We start from the raw sequence: 14,065 nt of genomic DNA, 5'->3' as shown, positions 1-14,065 counted from the left end.
GACTGGCATATTGACAGGTAGGTACTGGCAGGCACGGCTGGTATGCAGACAGATGGATATTAACAGGCACTGCTTTTATGCAGACAGGTAGGTACTGGCAGGCACGGCTGGCATGCAGACAGGTGGGCACAGGCAGGCACGGCTGACATGCAGACAGGCGGGTACTGGTAGGTAGGAACGTAGGAAGGATAGGGACCAGTACAGACTGGGATACAGGAACAGAGCCACAGGTGCGGTAGACAAGCAGAGCGGAGCAAAACCCGCAGGTGCGGTAGACAAGCAGAGCAAAGCAAAACCGCAGATGCGGTGAACAAGCAGAGCAAAGCAAAACCCGCAGATGCGGTGAACAAGCAGAGCAGAGCAAAACTGCAGGTGCGGTAAACAAGCAGAGCAGAGCAAAATCCGCAGATGCAGTGAACAAGCAGAGCAGAGCAAAACCGCAGATGCGGTGAACAAGCAAAGCAGAGCAAAACCCGCAGATGCGGTGAACAAGCAAAGCAGAGCAAAACCACAGATGCGGTGAACAAGCAAAGCAGAGCAAAACCCGCAGATGCGGTGAACAAGCAAAGCAGAGCAAAACCGCATATGCGGTGAACAAGCAAAGCAGAGCAAAACACACAGATGCTGTGAACAAGCAAAGCAGAGCAAAATCGCAGATGTGGTGAACTAGCAAAGCAGAGCAAAGCCCGCAGATGCAGTGAACAAGCAAAGCAGAGCAAAACCGCAGGTGCGGTGAACAAGCAGAGCGAAGCAAAACCCGCAGATTCGGTAGACAGGACAGGGCTTTGTAAAGGCAGCGCTGTAAAGGCAGCGGCCCTGGGTACTCAGCCCCCAGGGTGGCGGAAACAGACTATAAGTCAGAGATACAGGTAGCGGCCTTGGGTACTCAGCCGCCAGGGTGGCGGAAACAGACTAGAGTCAGGACAGGACCTGACAACTCACAGTTGCACAGGACACACTGTAAGAAAGTGTTGCTCAGTCACCTCCTACTGGGTGGAGGGGGTTTAAGTATCCAGTGACTCACAGCAATAGGCTGGGGACGCATTAGGACTGCGCACACTGTAGCTTTAAGAATCAAGAAGCAACATCACCGCCGCCCTAAGCCAGCAGACAAGAGACATACAAACAGCAGGTACTGGAGCAAAGTGTGCAGCCTGGCCTGATAGGTAAGATTGCGGTCTTGCATGGTGGGAGATGGTAAGCCATGCAAGCACGCCGCCAGGGATTTTACAGTACCACCCCCCCCTTTACGCCCCCTCTTCTTCAAGCCAGCAAGAAATTCCTGCAGAGAATTTGGAGGCCAATCCTTCTCTTCAAGAAGATTACCTCTTCTGTCCACTAGAGGGAACGAAACTGGTTTCACCATCTTGGTGACTAGGATGCTTCCTCCCATCGAGCCATCCTCAGCAACAGAGGAAGTGGGTTAAGTACCAGGAACAGGACACAGGAAAGTCTCTCTCCATTTGTTAATATCGGATAGTACCCCAAAGGATTCACGGGACAACTGGAGGTCCTCCACCAGGTTGGAGGGGTGCAGAGACTCGGGGTTAACCACCGCTTTGACGTACACTTTGCCAAGCCTACTGGATTTAGTGGACGAAGTACCAGGTACAGGGTGCAGAAAAGTCTCTCTCCATTTGTTATTAGGTAGCACCCCGGGGGATTCAGGAGACAACTGGAAGTCCTCCGCCTGGTTTGAGGGGTGCAGAGACTCGGGGGTAACCACCGCCTTGATGTACACTTTGCCAAGCTTACTGGATGAAGTGGGCGAAGTACCAGGTACAGGGTGCAGAAAAGTCTCTCTCCATTTGTTATCAGATAGCACCCCGGAGGATTCAGGAGGCAACTGGAGGTCCTCCGCCTGGTTGGAGGGGTGCAGAGACTTGGAGGTAGCCACCGCCTTGATGGACTTATTGCCAGATTTGTTAGAGATGGAGGATCCTTGCTTAGGGACCAAATTCAGTCTGGCTTCTGAGATGACACGTCTGCGAGGCGGGGCGGTGCCTAAAGCCAGATCATTGATACAATCGTCGAGACTGTGTGGGGACAATGCCTCCGCTTCCCTTCCTTCGGAGACTTCAGCGCACAGCGAGTCAGCGACTAGCAGATCTGGTGAAGAAGAAGAAGAAATTGCTGACTGTCCTGAAGATATGGGGACTGAACACCCCTTGCACCTCAGCAGTCCCCTAGGAAACACCATGCATGATCTGCAGACCTGAGCGGGCACTAGATCTCTCGGCTCTGGACGACCTGTGGGTAAACCAGACAGCACCTGGAATGTGAACTTCTTCATGTGTAATGCTCCAATCTGGAGCTTAATTTGCATAGACATATTTTGACTGTTTCTGAGTAGGGCTCGTCCTTCCGCTGACAATGCCCAAACCGGATTCTGGAGTTGTCGGACGGGAATCAGACACCGATTCTTCAAGGCTTTAAGCCCGAAACTTCCAGTTAATCCGAGGCCTTCACTTGCCACGGAGACAGTCATGGTCATCTGTGGAGAGGAAACACTAACGCCAAGGGCAACCTCTCCTACAGGCCTAATGTCTTGGGATTCTCCAACCTTCGCTGGACAAAGACCGCCAGGGGGTCCCAAACAACCGCAGCGGGACCGCAATCCGATTTTGTGACTAAGTTCTGGCCTCTGCTTTGCCTGACGAACATAGTCATCCTTCATGGATTCTGTGCGGATAGCTGCCTCTACAGGCTGGGGAACAGGAGGTCTTTGGGAGGACAGAACCTGGCGTGATGGTTTACTTCTACGCCTTGCACGTCTGGACTGCCTCTTGAGGTTGGGAAGGGAAATATTCTGTAGACCATTGTCATCCTGTGCGGATTCTGTGTGGGCAGCAGTCTCTTCAGGCTGGAGAACTGGTAGGCTACCTATACACATCACCCATCGGGGCTGCTCCAGGATATTGGGAAGGGAAGCTTTAGCAGAAGCTTCAGGATTAGGGTCATCGAAGACCATTAGAAAGGCCACCAGGAAGGCCTGCAGGTCAGAGACGATAGGATCCCATGCTTCCCATAGGGGGGTGATCCATTTCAAGGCATCACCCGCTAGGTAGGACATCATGAATGCTACTTTAACCCGATCGGTAGAAAAATAGTGAGCATAGAATTTGAAATGCAGCATGCATTGCTCCACAAATGCACGGCTTCGTTTTGGATCCCCATAGTACCATGGTGGATCCGCAGGAATGAGTGCTGATAAATCCATTTGGGCTGGTGTGTAAATCGCCAGGACCTCAGCTTGCGAAAAAATTTTTCCTTGGTGCACGTATTTGCCAGACAAGGATTCAAATGTCTCTGAGAGCGAAGGGCCGTGGGGCTCAACGGGAACCATGGCCTGAGCAAACTGTTATGCACACGCCCCGGCAGACTGGCGTGAGCTTGATTAGTGATCCCACTGTACCATGAACTGAGGAGTGCCTGGAGGGGCGTAACTAAGTATCAGCTCGATCCAACCAAGGTCGCACGGCGGCTCAGTCGACTCCGTGAACCAGGGAGGAACCGAGCAGAGGGACCAGGTGCTACTCCAGGTCAGACCCCGGTCACAGCTGTTGACCCACACCGGGGAATGCAGGAACAGGCAGGTTAGACTGGCATATTGACAGGTGGGTACTGGCAGGCATGGCTGGTATGCAGACAGATGGATATTAACAGGCACAGCTTGTATGCAGACAGGTGGGCACTGGCAGGCACGGCTGGCATGCAGACTGGTGGGCACAGGCAGGCACGGCTGACATGCAGACAGGCGGGTACTGGCAGGTAGGAACGTAGGCAGGATAGGGACCAGTACAGACTGGGATACAGGAATAGAGCCGCAGGTGTGGTAGACAAGCAGAGCGGAGCAAAACCCACAGGTGCGGTAAACAAGCAGAGCAAAGCAAAACCCGCAAGTGCGGTAAACAAGCAGAGCAAAGCAAAACCCGCAAGTGCGGTAGACAAGCGGAGCAGAGCAAAACCCGCAAGTGCGGTAGACAAGCGGAGCAGAGCAAAGCCGCAAGTGCGGTGAACAAGCAGAGCAAAGCAAAACCGCAGATGCGGTGAACAAGCAGAGCAGAGAAAAACCCGCAGATGCGGTGAACAAGCAGAGCAGAGCAAAACTGCAGATGAGGTGAACAAGCAAAGCAGAGCAAAACCACAGATGCGGTGAACAAGCAAAGCAGAGCAAAACCGCAGATGCGGTGAACAAGCAAAGCAGAGCAAAACCCGCAGATGCGGTGAACAAGCAAAGCAGAGAAAAAACGCAGATGCGGAGAACAAGCAAAGCAGAGCAAAACCGCAGATGCGGTGAACAAGCAAAGCAGAGCAAAACCCGCAGATGTGGTGAACAAGCAAAGCAGAGCAAAACCGCAGATGCGGTGAACTAGCAAAGCAGAGCAAAACCCGCAGATGCAGTGAACAAGCAAAGCAGAGCAAAACCGCAGGTGCGGTGAACAATCAGAGCAAAGCAAAACCCGCAGATGCGGTAGACAGGACAGGGCTCTGTTCACATGGAACAGTCTGGAAAACACAAGAAGATAGCTGGAAAACAGGAGTTAGATACAGAGGCAGGGAAACAGAACGAGCAGAACCAGATACACACAAGGTACTTGCAATGAAGTAGCGAGTGGACACAAAACTCACAAACAGAAGTACAGAGACAACGAGTTGGAGTTAGGTACAGGTTCAGATACTGCAGGAAAAAGGGAAGATACAGACATAGAGACAAACAAGTAACGAACTAGGACACTGCTCAGACAGGATCTGACCAAGGAACAAGATACAGGAACGAGCCTGGGAACTCAGCCCCCAGGGAGGCAGAAACTGACTAGAAGTCACAGGTACAGGTAGTTGCCCTGGGTACTCAGCCCCCAGGGTGGCGGAAACAGACTAGAGTCAGGACAGGACCTGACAACTCACAGTTGCACAGGACACACTGTAAGAAAGTGTTGCTCAGGCACCTCCTACTGGGTGGAGGGGGTTTAAGTATCCAGTGACTCACAGCAATAGGCTGGGGACGCATTAGGACTGCGCACACTGTAACTTTAAGAATCAAGAAGCAACAGCGCCGCTGCCCTAAGCCAGCAGACAAGAGGCATACAAACAGCAGGTACTGGAGCAAAGTGTGCAGCCTGGCCTGATAGGTAAGATTGCGGTCTTGCATGGTGGGAGATGGTAATCCATGCAAGCACGCCTCCAGGGATGTTACAGCCAGTATCTGCCAGTCTGCATTCCAGCCGTGCCTGCCAGTACCCGCCTGTCTGCATACCAGCCGTGCCTGCCAGTACCCGCCTGTCTGCATACCAGCCGTGCCTGCCAGTACCCACCTGTCTGCATACCAGCTGTGCCTGTCCGTTCCTGCATTCCCCATTGTGGGTCAACAGCTGTGACCGGGGTCTGACCTGGAGTAGCACCTGGTCCCTCTGCTCGGTTCCTCCCTGGTTCACGTAGTCGACTGAGCCGCCGTGCGACCTTGGTCGGACCGAGTTGATACTTAGTCACGCCCCTCCAGGCACTCCTGGGTTCATGGTCCAGTGGGATCACTAACCACGCTTACACCAGTTAGCCCGGGCGTGAGCGTAACATGGTTATAGTTTTAAGCTGCGTTATGACGATGTGAAGGGAAGTGTTACCCTAACGGATTCGCCAACAATACATTTTGCACCTGGTCAGAAACTGACACACATTTTAGGCCTCCCCGCCTATATTGAGGCCTCTGTAGATAACAGCCTGTTTGAGCGGAAGAAGGCTTATGCTGATATAAAAGACAGATTTTATACATTATTTGTGTACACAGATATAATACAGCATCAACTTGTGGGGGACAGTTATGTCCAACTTTTGAGAACGGCTCAGGTAACCGGCAAGTGCGGTGAAATTATCACCCTTTAGTACGCAAGACCCGATTACGTGCCCTTGTGCAAGCACCATTTTGATTCTATGACAATCTCTATCTTATCAGACCATGGTTCCCCAGTTAAATTCAAGTACGGAAAAAGTATTGTGCGATTACATTTTAGACCACGCCAGTATTGACACGATAAAATAGTGTCTTAAAGGGCGTACGGAGATCCCACCATTTATGCCCGTTACTATATTGCGCAGTCAGGCCACGGTTTAGAGGGTTTCACCAGCAATGAGTACATGTATGGCTCAGGATTGGCCGCCATATTTAAAGGTTCATTTCGCCGCGCCGTGCCCCTTTTCAGAAAGGGCTTAGAATTAGTAAAACCACACGTGAAGACGGCTGTCAGAAACATTGCTAAAGATGCTGTCACAACTGTCTCATCAGCCATTATGAATAGGATAAATACACCGCAGGAGGGATCTGGTATAGTTTATGTTGCTAAAAAAACGCAAAAAAGAAAGAGATGCGCGAAACATCCAGTACCGCCAATGCTTATGAATAAAAATACAACCAAGAGACGAGCCCGTCAGAAAAGAGTAAGACGCTCTGCGGACGACATCTTCTAACCGATTATCATGGCCTTCCTGCATGATGCTTATGTAGAGTGCGCAAAATCTGAACTGGATATTTTTTACATTCCCCCGACACAAACGAGTATAGAGAAATCTCTTTTTGTAGAATTACAACCTATTGCAGCTCTGTCAGACAATGCACCCCTGGAATTTTTCATATCGGGGAGTGGAGATTATTATTTTGACCTGAATAACACGCTACTGTACATAAATTGTTGCATCGTCAAACAGGATAATACGCTTATCGTTGATGGAGCACGTGTGGCACTTATAAACTACCTCCTAGCCACTCTTTTTAATCAGGTTGATATTACTCTGGGAGATCGTCTTATCTCACAATCGGACAATCTCTACAGCTATAGAGCGGACATAGAGGTCCTTTTAAATTACAGCTCGCAGACGCAGTCAACGCAGTTTACTGCAGGATTGCTCTATAAAGACACTGCAGGCCATCATAATGATCGGAGCATGGATGGCGCAAATGTCGGGTTTATCAAAAGATCCCTGGCAACTTCCCACTCCAAGCCTGTCGATCTCTTGGGCCCCATTTTTGGAGATATATTTAATCAACCAAAGATAATATTGAACGGTCTTAACCTTAAGGTCAAGTTAATTAGAAATAAGGATGCTTTCTGTTTGATGTCATCAGAAGTCGATCCTCTGAAAGTGCAAATCTTCCAAGCTTCTCTCTATGTAAAGAGAGTGCAGGTCTCTCCAGCAGTCCGGATAGGTCACAGTCAGACCATCTTATCCGAAACAGCCAAGTATGCTATTGACCGAACCTGCATGAAGGTGTACAGCATCGCTGCCGGTACACGGATCACGAACCACGAGAACCTCTTTCTAGGACAGATCCCTAAAGCTGTTATATTGTGCTTTGTAGATAATGAAGCATTTAGCTGCTCTTATGCTAAAACCCCACTTTGTTTCAGCCGCTACAATGTGAACCACGTGGCTCTATACCTGGACAGTCAGCAGACCCCTGCAAGACCCTTTCAACCTAATTTTAATATTGATTTAGTCATCAGAGAGTATATGGGGCTTGTCCATATATCTGGGAAGCAAAAGGCTGATTGTGCCATGGCAATAGATCGTGAAGAATTTATGGACGGTTTCACTTTGTTTGCGTTTGATCTATCACCTGATCAAGAACCGGGAGGGCATTTCTCACTCATTAAAACAGGTAACCTACGCGCTGAAGTTCGGTTTGCTCTACCGACCCCCAACACGATAAATATGCTTGTTTTTGCAATCAATTCCAGCATTCTGGAAAATAATAATAGGAGAGAGATCTTGTACGATTTTAACTAATAAAGGATAATCTACAACTCACAACACTGCTGAAGGCCAATCGCTATACATAACACATATTCGCTGGTGTGTTTCCGTGTGACTTGTATCAATGACCATCTGCATATATTGTGAACACTGACTCAGCCAGCCAACCTGGTCGGCACTGGGTGTTGAACGTACTCTGCAATGATAAGAAGGGCATATTTTTTGATAGCTATGGCTTTTGTCCGGATAGTATTATGTTTCCTCGCGATTTCGTGATATTCCTGAAGAAGAATTGCGAGTCTTATTGTTATCAAAACTCTCAATTCCAGGATACATACAGCTCTGTATGTGGCCATTACTGTATTTTTGTTTTGTATCATCTAGCCCGTGGTTTGCCCTTCAATAACGTTTCAAAGTGCTTTGGTGATAATAAACAAAAAAATGATGCATTAGTCTCGAGTCTTGTAACATCACTCTTATCTACACATTCAAGGTATAATAATAGTTGTCTTTATAAGCAGAGATGTGTGCGGCTTTGTGACCACAGCTAATTGCCTGACCATTGACACATTTTGTCGGGGTATCTGACACGGAGCAGCTGCTGGTTGAATAACAATAAATAAAGACTTTTACACCCCCGTGTCTGAGGCGCTCTGCGAAACGCATCGAGAGCCAGATTCTTCTGAACAATACATGTGTTCAGAAACTGCATGAATGTGTAGCTATCTTATTTTAGACTGCATTACATGTCTTCATCAGTGAAATGTGATCATTGCTTGGTGACTAGCAGTAGAGGGTAAATGTGTGTTATATTTTCATATATTTATCTTTAGAACAATAAATTCTTTTAAAACTTTTACTGTGTCTTTGCTTTTTTTTTTTACAAACGTATAAAATATATGACCTAATAAGCATCACAATTCATCAGTGAAGTGTCTGACCATTTCTGTAATGTCTTGTTTATACTTGGGCTAGTATAATCTGATAGCAACATCAAAATTCCAGCTCTAAATCATCAGTGCTTGGTGATTAGCAGTGCTGGTTTTTACAAACTCATAAAACACACACTTTATACTTGAGAGTTGTAACTTGGCCATATAGATAATATGCCCATATAAAATAAGAATAAAATGTTGAGGCTATAGAGCTCATATAAACTCATATAAAATGAAAATTATACTAACAAATAAGAGTAAATAATCTGATAGCAACATCAAACTCCTATAAAATGCTGAACAAGATACAACGCATGGCCTGATAGGGTGAGGGGGAGGAGGGCTGTGGCTACACACTTTGATACACTTTGATAGGGGCGTGGCACCTGTCAAATTGAGTTTGACATAACTGCTACACTACTCGCACAGCATGATGCTGCCACCACCATGTTTCACTGTTGGGATTGTATTGGGCAGGTGATGAGCAGTGCCTGGTTTTCTCCACAGATACCGCTTAGAATTATCACCAAAAAGTTCTATCTTCATCTCATCAAACCAGAGAATCTTATTTCTCATAGTCTGGGAGTCCTTCATGTGTTTTTGAGCAAACTCTATGCGGGCTTTCACATGTCTTGCACTGAGGAGAGGCTTCTGTCGGGCCACTCTGCCATAAAGGCCCGACTGGTGGAGGGCTGAAGTAATAATTGACTTTGTGGAACTTTCTCCTATCTCCCTACTGCATCTCTGGAGCTCAGCCTCAGTGATCTTGGGGTTCTTCTTTATCTCTCTCACCAAGGCTCTTCTCCCACGATTGCTCAGTTTGGCTGGATGGCTAGGTCTAGGAAGACTTCTGGTAGTCCCAAACTTCTTCCATTTAAGGATTATGGAGGCCACTGTGCCCTTAGGAACCTTGAGTACTGCAGAAATTCTTTTGTAACCTTGGCCAGATCTGTGCCTTGCCACAATTCTGTCTCTGAGCTCCTTGGGCAGTTCCTTTGAGCTCATGATTCTCATTTGGTCTGACATGCACTGTGAGCTGTGATGTCTTATATAGACAGGTGTGTGCCTTTCCAAATCAAGCCCTATCAGTTTAATTAAACACATCTGGACTCCAATGAAGGAGTAGAACCATCTCAAGGAGGATCGCAAGGAAATGGACAGCATGTGACTTAAATATGAGTGTCTGAGCAAAGGGTCTGAATACTTATGACCATGTGATATTTCAGTTTTTCTTTTTTAATAAATTTGCAAAAATTTCTACATTTCTGTTTTTTTTTTTCAGTCAAGATGGGGTGCAGAGTGTACTTTAATGAGAAAAAAATGAACTTTTTAGAATTTACCAAATGGCTGCAATGAAACTGAGTGAAAAATTTAAAGGGGTCTGAGTACTTTCCGTACTCGCTGTAAAAATAGATAATAGATAGATAATAGATATGAGATAGATAGATATGAGATAGATAGATATTGGATAGATTGATAGATAATAGATAGATATAGATAATAGATTAATAATAGATAGATGACAGATAATATAGGAGATTTGGTGGTCACAGTTGCCCCCCCCCCACATCAGGCCCTTCTGAGTCCAGTCGTTGCCCAGCTTCAGGGCGTTGTGTGCTCTGTCATTCACTATGTCCTGATGACACCTGGGCATCTTGTTCTTGTTTGCCTTGCAACTAATCCTAGCTCGGCTGTTATTTTATCAGAGCAACCAATCATAGCTCAGCTTTCATTCTACCTGCACAACCCAATCATAGCTCAGCTTTCATTCTACCTGCACAACCAATCTGAACTCAGCTTTCATACTACCTGAAAAACCAATGAGAGCTCAGCTTGTATTTTACCTCAGCAGAGTGTGCTGCTCGCAGTCTCCTTGCTGGTAGCGCAGTGACTCTCTCTGGAGCCGTCGTGTTGTGTGAGCGTCCACCATGGCGTCTTGTGAGCGGCAGCCGGTGTACACACAATAGTGCAGCGATGTTCTGCTGGGCAGTTTCCACAAAGGCTACCTGAAAGGTAGAGGTCATGAAGCCCCGGACAATGCACAAACTGACACAACAAACTGAGACTCATCTCCGGAATATCGCAGCTGTGATGGGGAGGTTTCCTGAACTTGATAAAACACAACCTGGCGGAGAGTCCGTCCGGCCTCTCCTGTAACAGGTCAGTGCCCGCTCTGCCCATACACTGTACAAACCGCGTGCGATAGAGAAAGAGGTAGAAAAAAGGAGGCAGCTCCAACCACCTTTGCAGAAAGGGCTCTTTTATTAGCCCATGTGGCGACATTTTCAGCTCTGTCCAGGCATGACAAAGGTTCTGTGACAGAGCAGAAATGTTACCACATGGGCTAATAAAAGTCCACTTTTCGCACAGCTGGTTAAAGCTGCCTCCTTTCCGTGTCCTGTATTGTTGGAAGATTTGGAGTTTTGTCCTTGTACCCATAACCAATATTTTGGTGCTGTTCCATTGCATTGCTTTAGATAGATACAGTGGTGTGAAAAAGTGTTTGCCCCTTGGTGATTTCTTATTCTTTTGCAGATTTGTCACACTTAAATGTTTCAGATCACAAAACATGCGCAGTGCGCGACCAAAGTAATGTCTCCCCTGTGTGCAGCGCTGACAGACTGCATGATAAAGGGAGCTGCTCCTCTCTATGCCATGCAGCCGATCAGGCTGCAAAAAGTGAAAGTCCTATAGGGGGAATAATGTGTAAAAGTAAAAAAAAAAAAGTAGAAAAGTGAAAAAAAAAATTACATTTTTTTGTAAAAATATAAAAAAAAAAAAGAAAAAAATAATCCCCCAAAAATAAAAATATATTAAACCCATAATATTTATTTATTATGAAAAAAAAATAAACCAATAAAAGTACACATATTTGGTATCGCCGCGTCCAGAACGACCTGACCTATAAAACTGTCCCACTAGTTAACCCCTTTAGTGAACATGGTAAAAAATAAATAAAAAACGAAGCAAAAAACAATGCTTTATCATCGTACCGCCAAACAAAAAATGGAATAACACGCGATGAAAAAGATGAATGTAAATAAAAATGGTACCGCTGAAAACATCATCTTGTCCCGCAAAAAAACAAGCCACCACACAGCTCCATTGTCCGAAAAAAAAAAAAGTGTTATAGCTCTCAAAATAAAGCGATACAAAAAAAGTATTTTTTTTTTGTCTAGAAAATCGTTTTTATTGTGTAAAAGCGGCAAAACATAAAAAAAACTATATAAATGCGGTACCGCTGTAAATGCACTGACCCGAAGAATAACGCTGCATTATCAATTTTACCACACGCAGAACGGCATAAAAAAAACACAAAAAAAAATTCCTGAATTGTTGGTTTTTGTTTATTCTGCCTCCCAAAAATCAGAATAGAAAGCGATCAAAAAATGTCACGTGCCCGAAAATGGTACCAATAAAAACGTCAACTTGTCCCACAAAAAACAAGCCATCACGTGACTCTGTCGGCCAAAATATGGAAAAATTATAGCTCTCAAAATATGGTGATGCAAACACTAGTCTTTGCAAAAAAAAGCGTCTTTTAGTGTGTGACAGCTGTCAGTCATAAAAACCCGATATGAATCTGGTATCGCTGTAATCACATCGACCCGAAGAATAAAGTAGTCTAATCACTTATACCACACGAGGAATGGCGTAAAAAATAAACTCTAGGGTTAGGGTTGGGCTAGGGTTAGGGTTGGGCTAGGGTTAGGGTTGGGGTTGTATTAGGGTTGGGGCTAGGGTTGGGGTTTTTTCAAAAGTAAAGAAAAAAAAAATGATGACAATATGGCGACCAGTGTTGAGCGCAAGTGCTCGCTACTTGAGTTTGCATCGGGTACTCGGATATGCACTGAGTATCACGGGTGCTCGAGTGACATGCTCGAGTCTCTGCCCTATATGCTTCGCGGCCAAAAAAAAAGTTGCTGGGATCGCCTGCAATGCACGAGCGATCCCCGCATGTTTTTTTTTGGGTGTCTAACAACCGTGAAACATGCGGGGTGGGGACTCGAGCATGTCATTCGAGCACCCGCGATACTTGGTGCATACCCGAGTACCGGATGCAAACTCAAGTAGCGAGCACTTGCGCTCAAGACTAATGACAACTTATTCAATATGATGACCTAATGTTATCAAATTCTGTCGTACCTTTGGGTTCAAAACGTACACTATACCCCTTTATCAAATTCTTCAGGGGTGTAGTTTCCAAAATGGGGTCACTTGTGGGGGGTTTCCACTATTTCGGCACATCAGGGGCTCCCGAAATGCGACATGGCGTCCGCTCTTGATTTCAGGCAATTTTGCGTTCAAAAAGTCGCACAGTGCTCCTTCCCTTCTGAACCCTGACGTGCGCTCAAACAGTGTATTTTCCCCACATATGGGGTATTGGCGTACTCAGGAGAAATTGCACAACAGTTTTTAGGTTCCATTTTCTCCTCTTACCCTTGTGAAACTAAAAAAATTGGGGCAAAAAGATCATTTTTGTGGAAAAAGTTTGATTTTTTTTTTTATTTTCACGGCTTCATGTTCTAAACTTCTGTGAAGCACCTGGGGGTTAAGGGTGCTCACCACACATCTAGATAAGTTCCCTCAGGGGTCTAGTTTACAAAATGGTGTCACTTGTGGGGGTTTTCCACTGTTTAGGCACATCATGGGCACATCCGCTAATTATTCAAGCAAATTTTACATTCAAAAAGTCAAATGGCGCTCCTTCCCTTCCGAACCCTGCCGTGCGCCCAAACAGTAGTTTTCCCCCACGTATGGGGTATTGGCTTACTCAGGAGAGATTGCACAACAAGTTACATGGTGCAATTTCTTCTGTTACCCTTATGAAAATGCAAAACTGGGGGCTGAAAAACATTTTTATGGGAAAAATGTGAAAATTGTATTTTCATGGCTCCATGTTATAAACTTCTGTGAAGCACCTGGGGGTTCAAGATGCTCACCACACATCTAGATAAGTTCCCTGAGGGGTCTAGTTTCCAAAATGGTGTCACTTGTGGGGGGTTTCCACTGTTTAGGCACATCAGGGGCTCTCCAAACGCAACATGGCGTTTGCTAATTATTCAAGCAAATTTTACATTCAAAAAAGTCAAATGGCGCTCCTTCCCTTCTGAGCCCTGTTGTGCGCCCAAACAGTGTTTTTCCCCCATGTATGGGGTATCTGCGTACTCAGGGGAAATTGCACAACAAATTTTGGGGTCCATTTTTTCCTGTTACCCCTGCAAAAATAAAAAAATTGGGGTCTAAAGTAACATTTTTGTGAAAAAAGTTAAATGTTAATTTTTTTATTCCCCATTCCAAAAATTCCTGTGAAGCACATGAAGGGTTAATAAACTTCTTGAATGTGGTTTTGAGCACCTTGAGGGGTGCAGTTTTTAGAATGG

At 46.1% G+C, this 14,065-nt stretch overlaps 1 protein-coding gene across 1 annotated transcript; it reads left to right on the top strand.

Moving 5' to 3' along the window:
• The first annotated feature begins 6,471 nt into the window (after positions 1 to 6,471).
• LOC141155478 (uncharacterized protein F54H12.2-like) lies at positions 6,472 to 7,779 on the top strand. Its single transcript, XM_073642345.1, has one exon. It carries the CDS (start codon positions 6,472 to 6,474, stop codon positions 7,777 to 7,779), a length of 1,308 nt encoding a protein of 435 aa, XP_073498446.1.
• The last annotated feature ends 6,286 nt before the right edge of the window (positions 7,780 to 14,065 follow it).

This window comes from Phyllobates terribilis, unplaced genomic scaffold (genome assembly GCF_046119375.1).
Source record: "Phyllobates terribilis strain yellow unplaced genomic scaffold, ASM4611937v1 Scaffold_7__3_contigs__length_470593459, whole genome shotgun sequence".
In the NCBI taxonomy this organism is placed as follows: Eukaryota; Metazoa; Chordata; class Amphibia; order Anura; family Dendrobatidae; genus Phyllobates; species Phyllobates terribilis.
The sequence above is the reverse complement of the archived record's forward strand: the minus strand, read 5'-3'. Positions and strand labels throughout refer to the sequence as shown.

What these genes read in the sequence shown, in the direction of transcription:
- LOC141155478 (XM_073642345.1), top strand. Translation starts at nt 6,472, where the DNA reads ATGGCCTTCCTGCATGATGCTTATGTAGAGTGCGCAAAATCTGAACTG.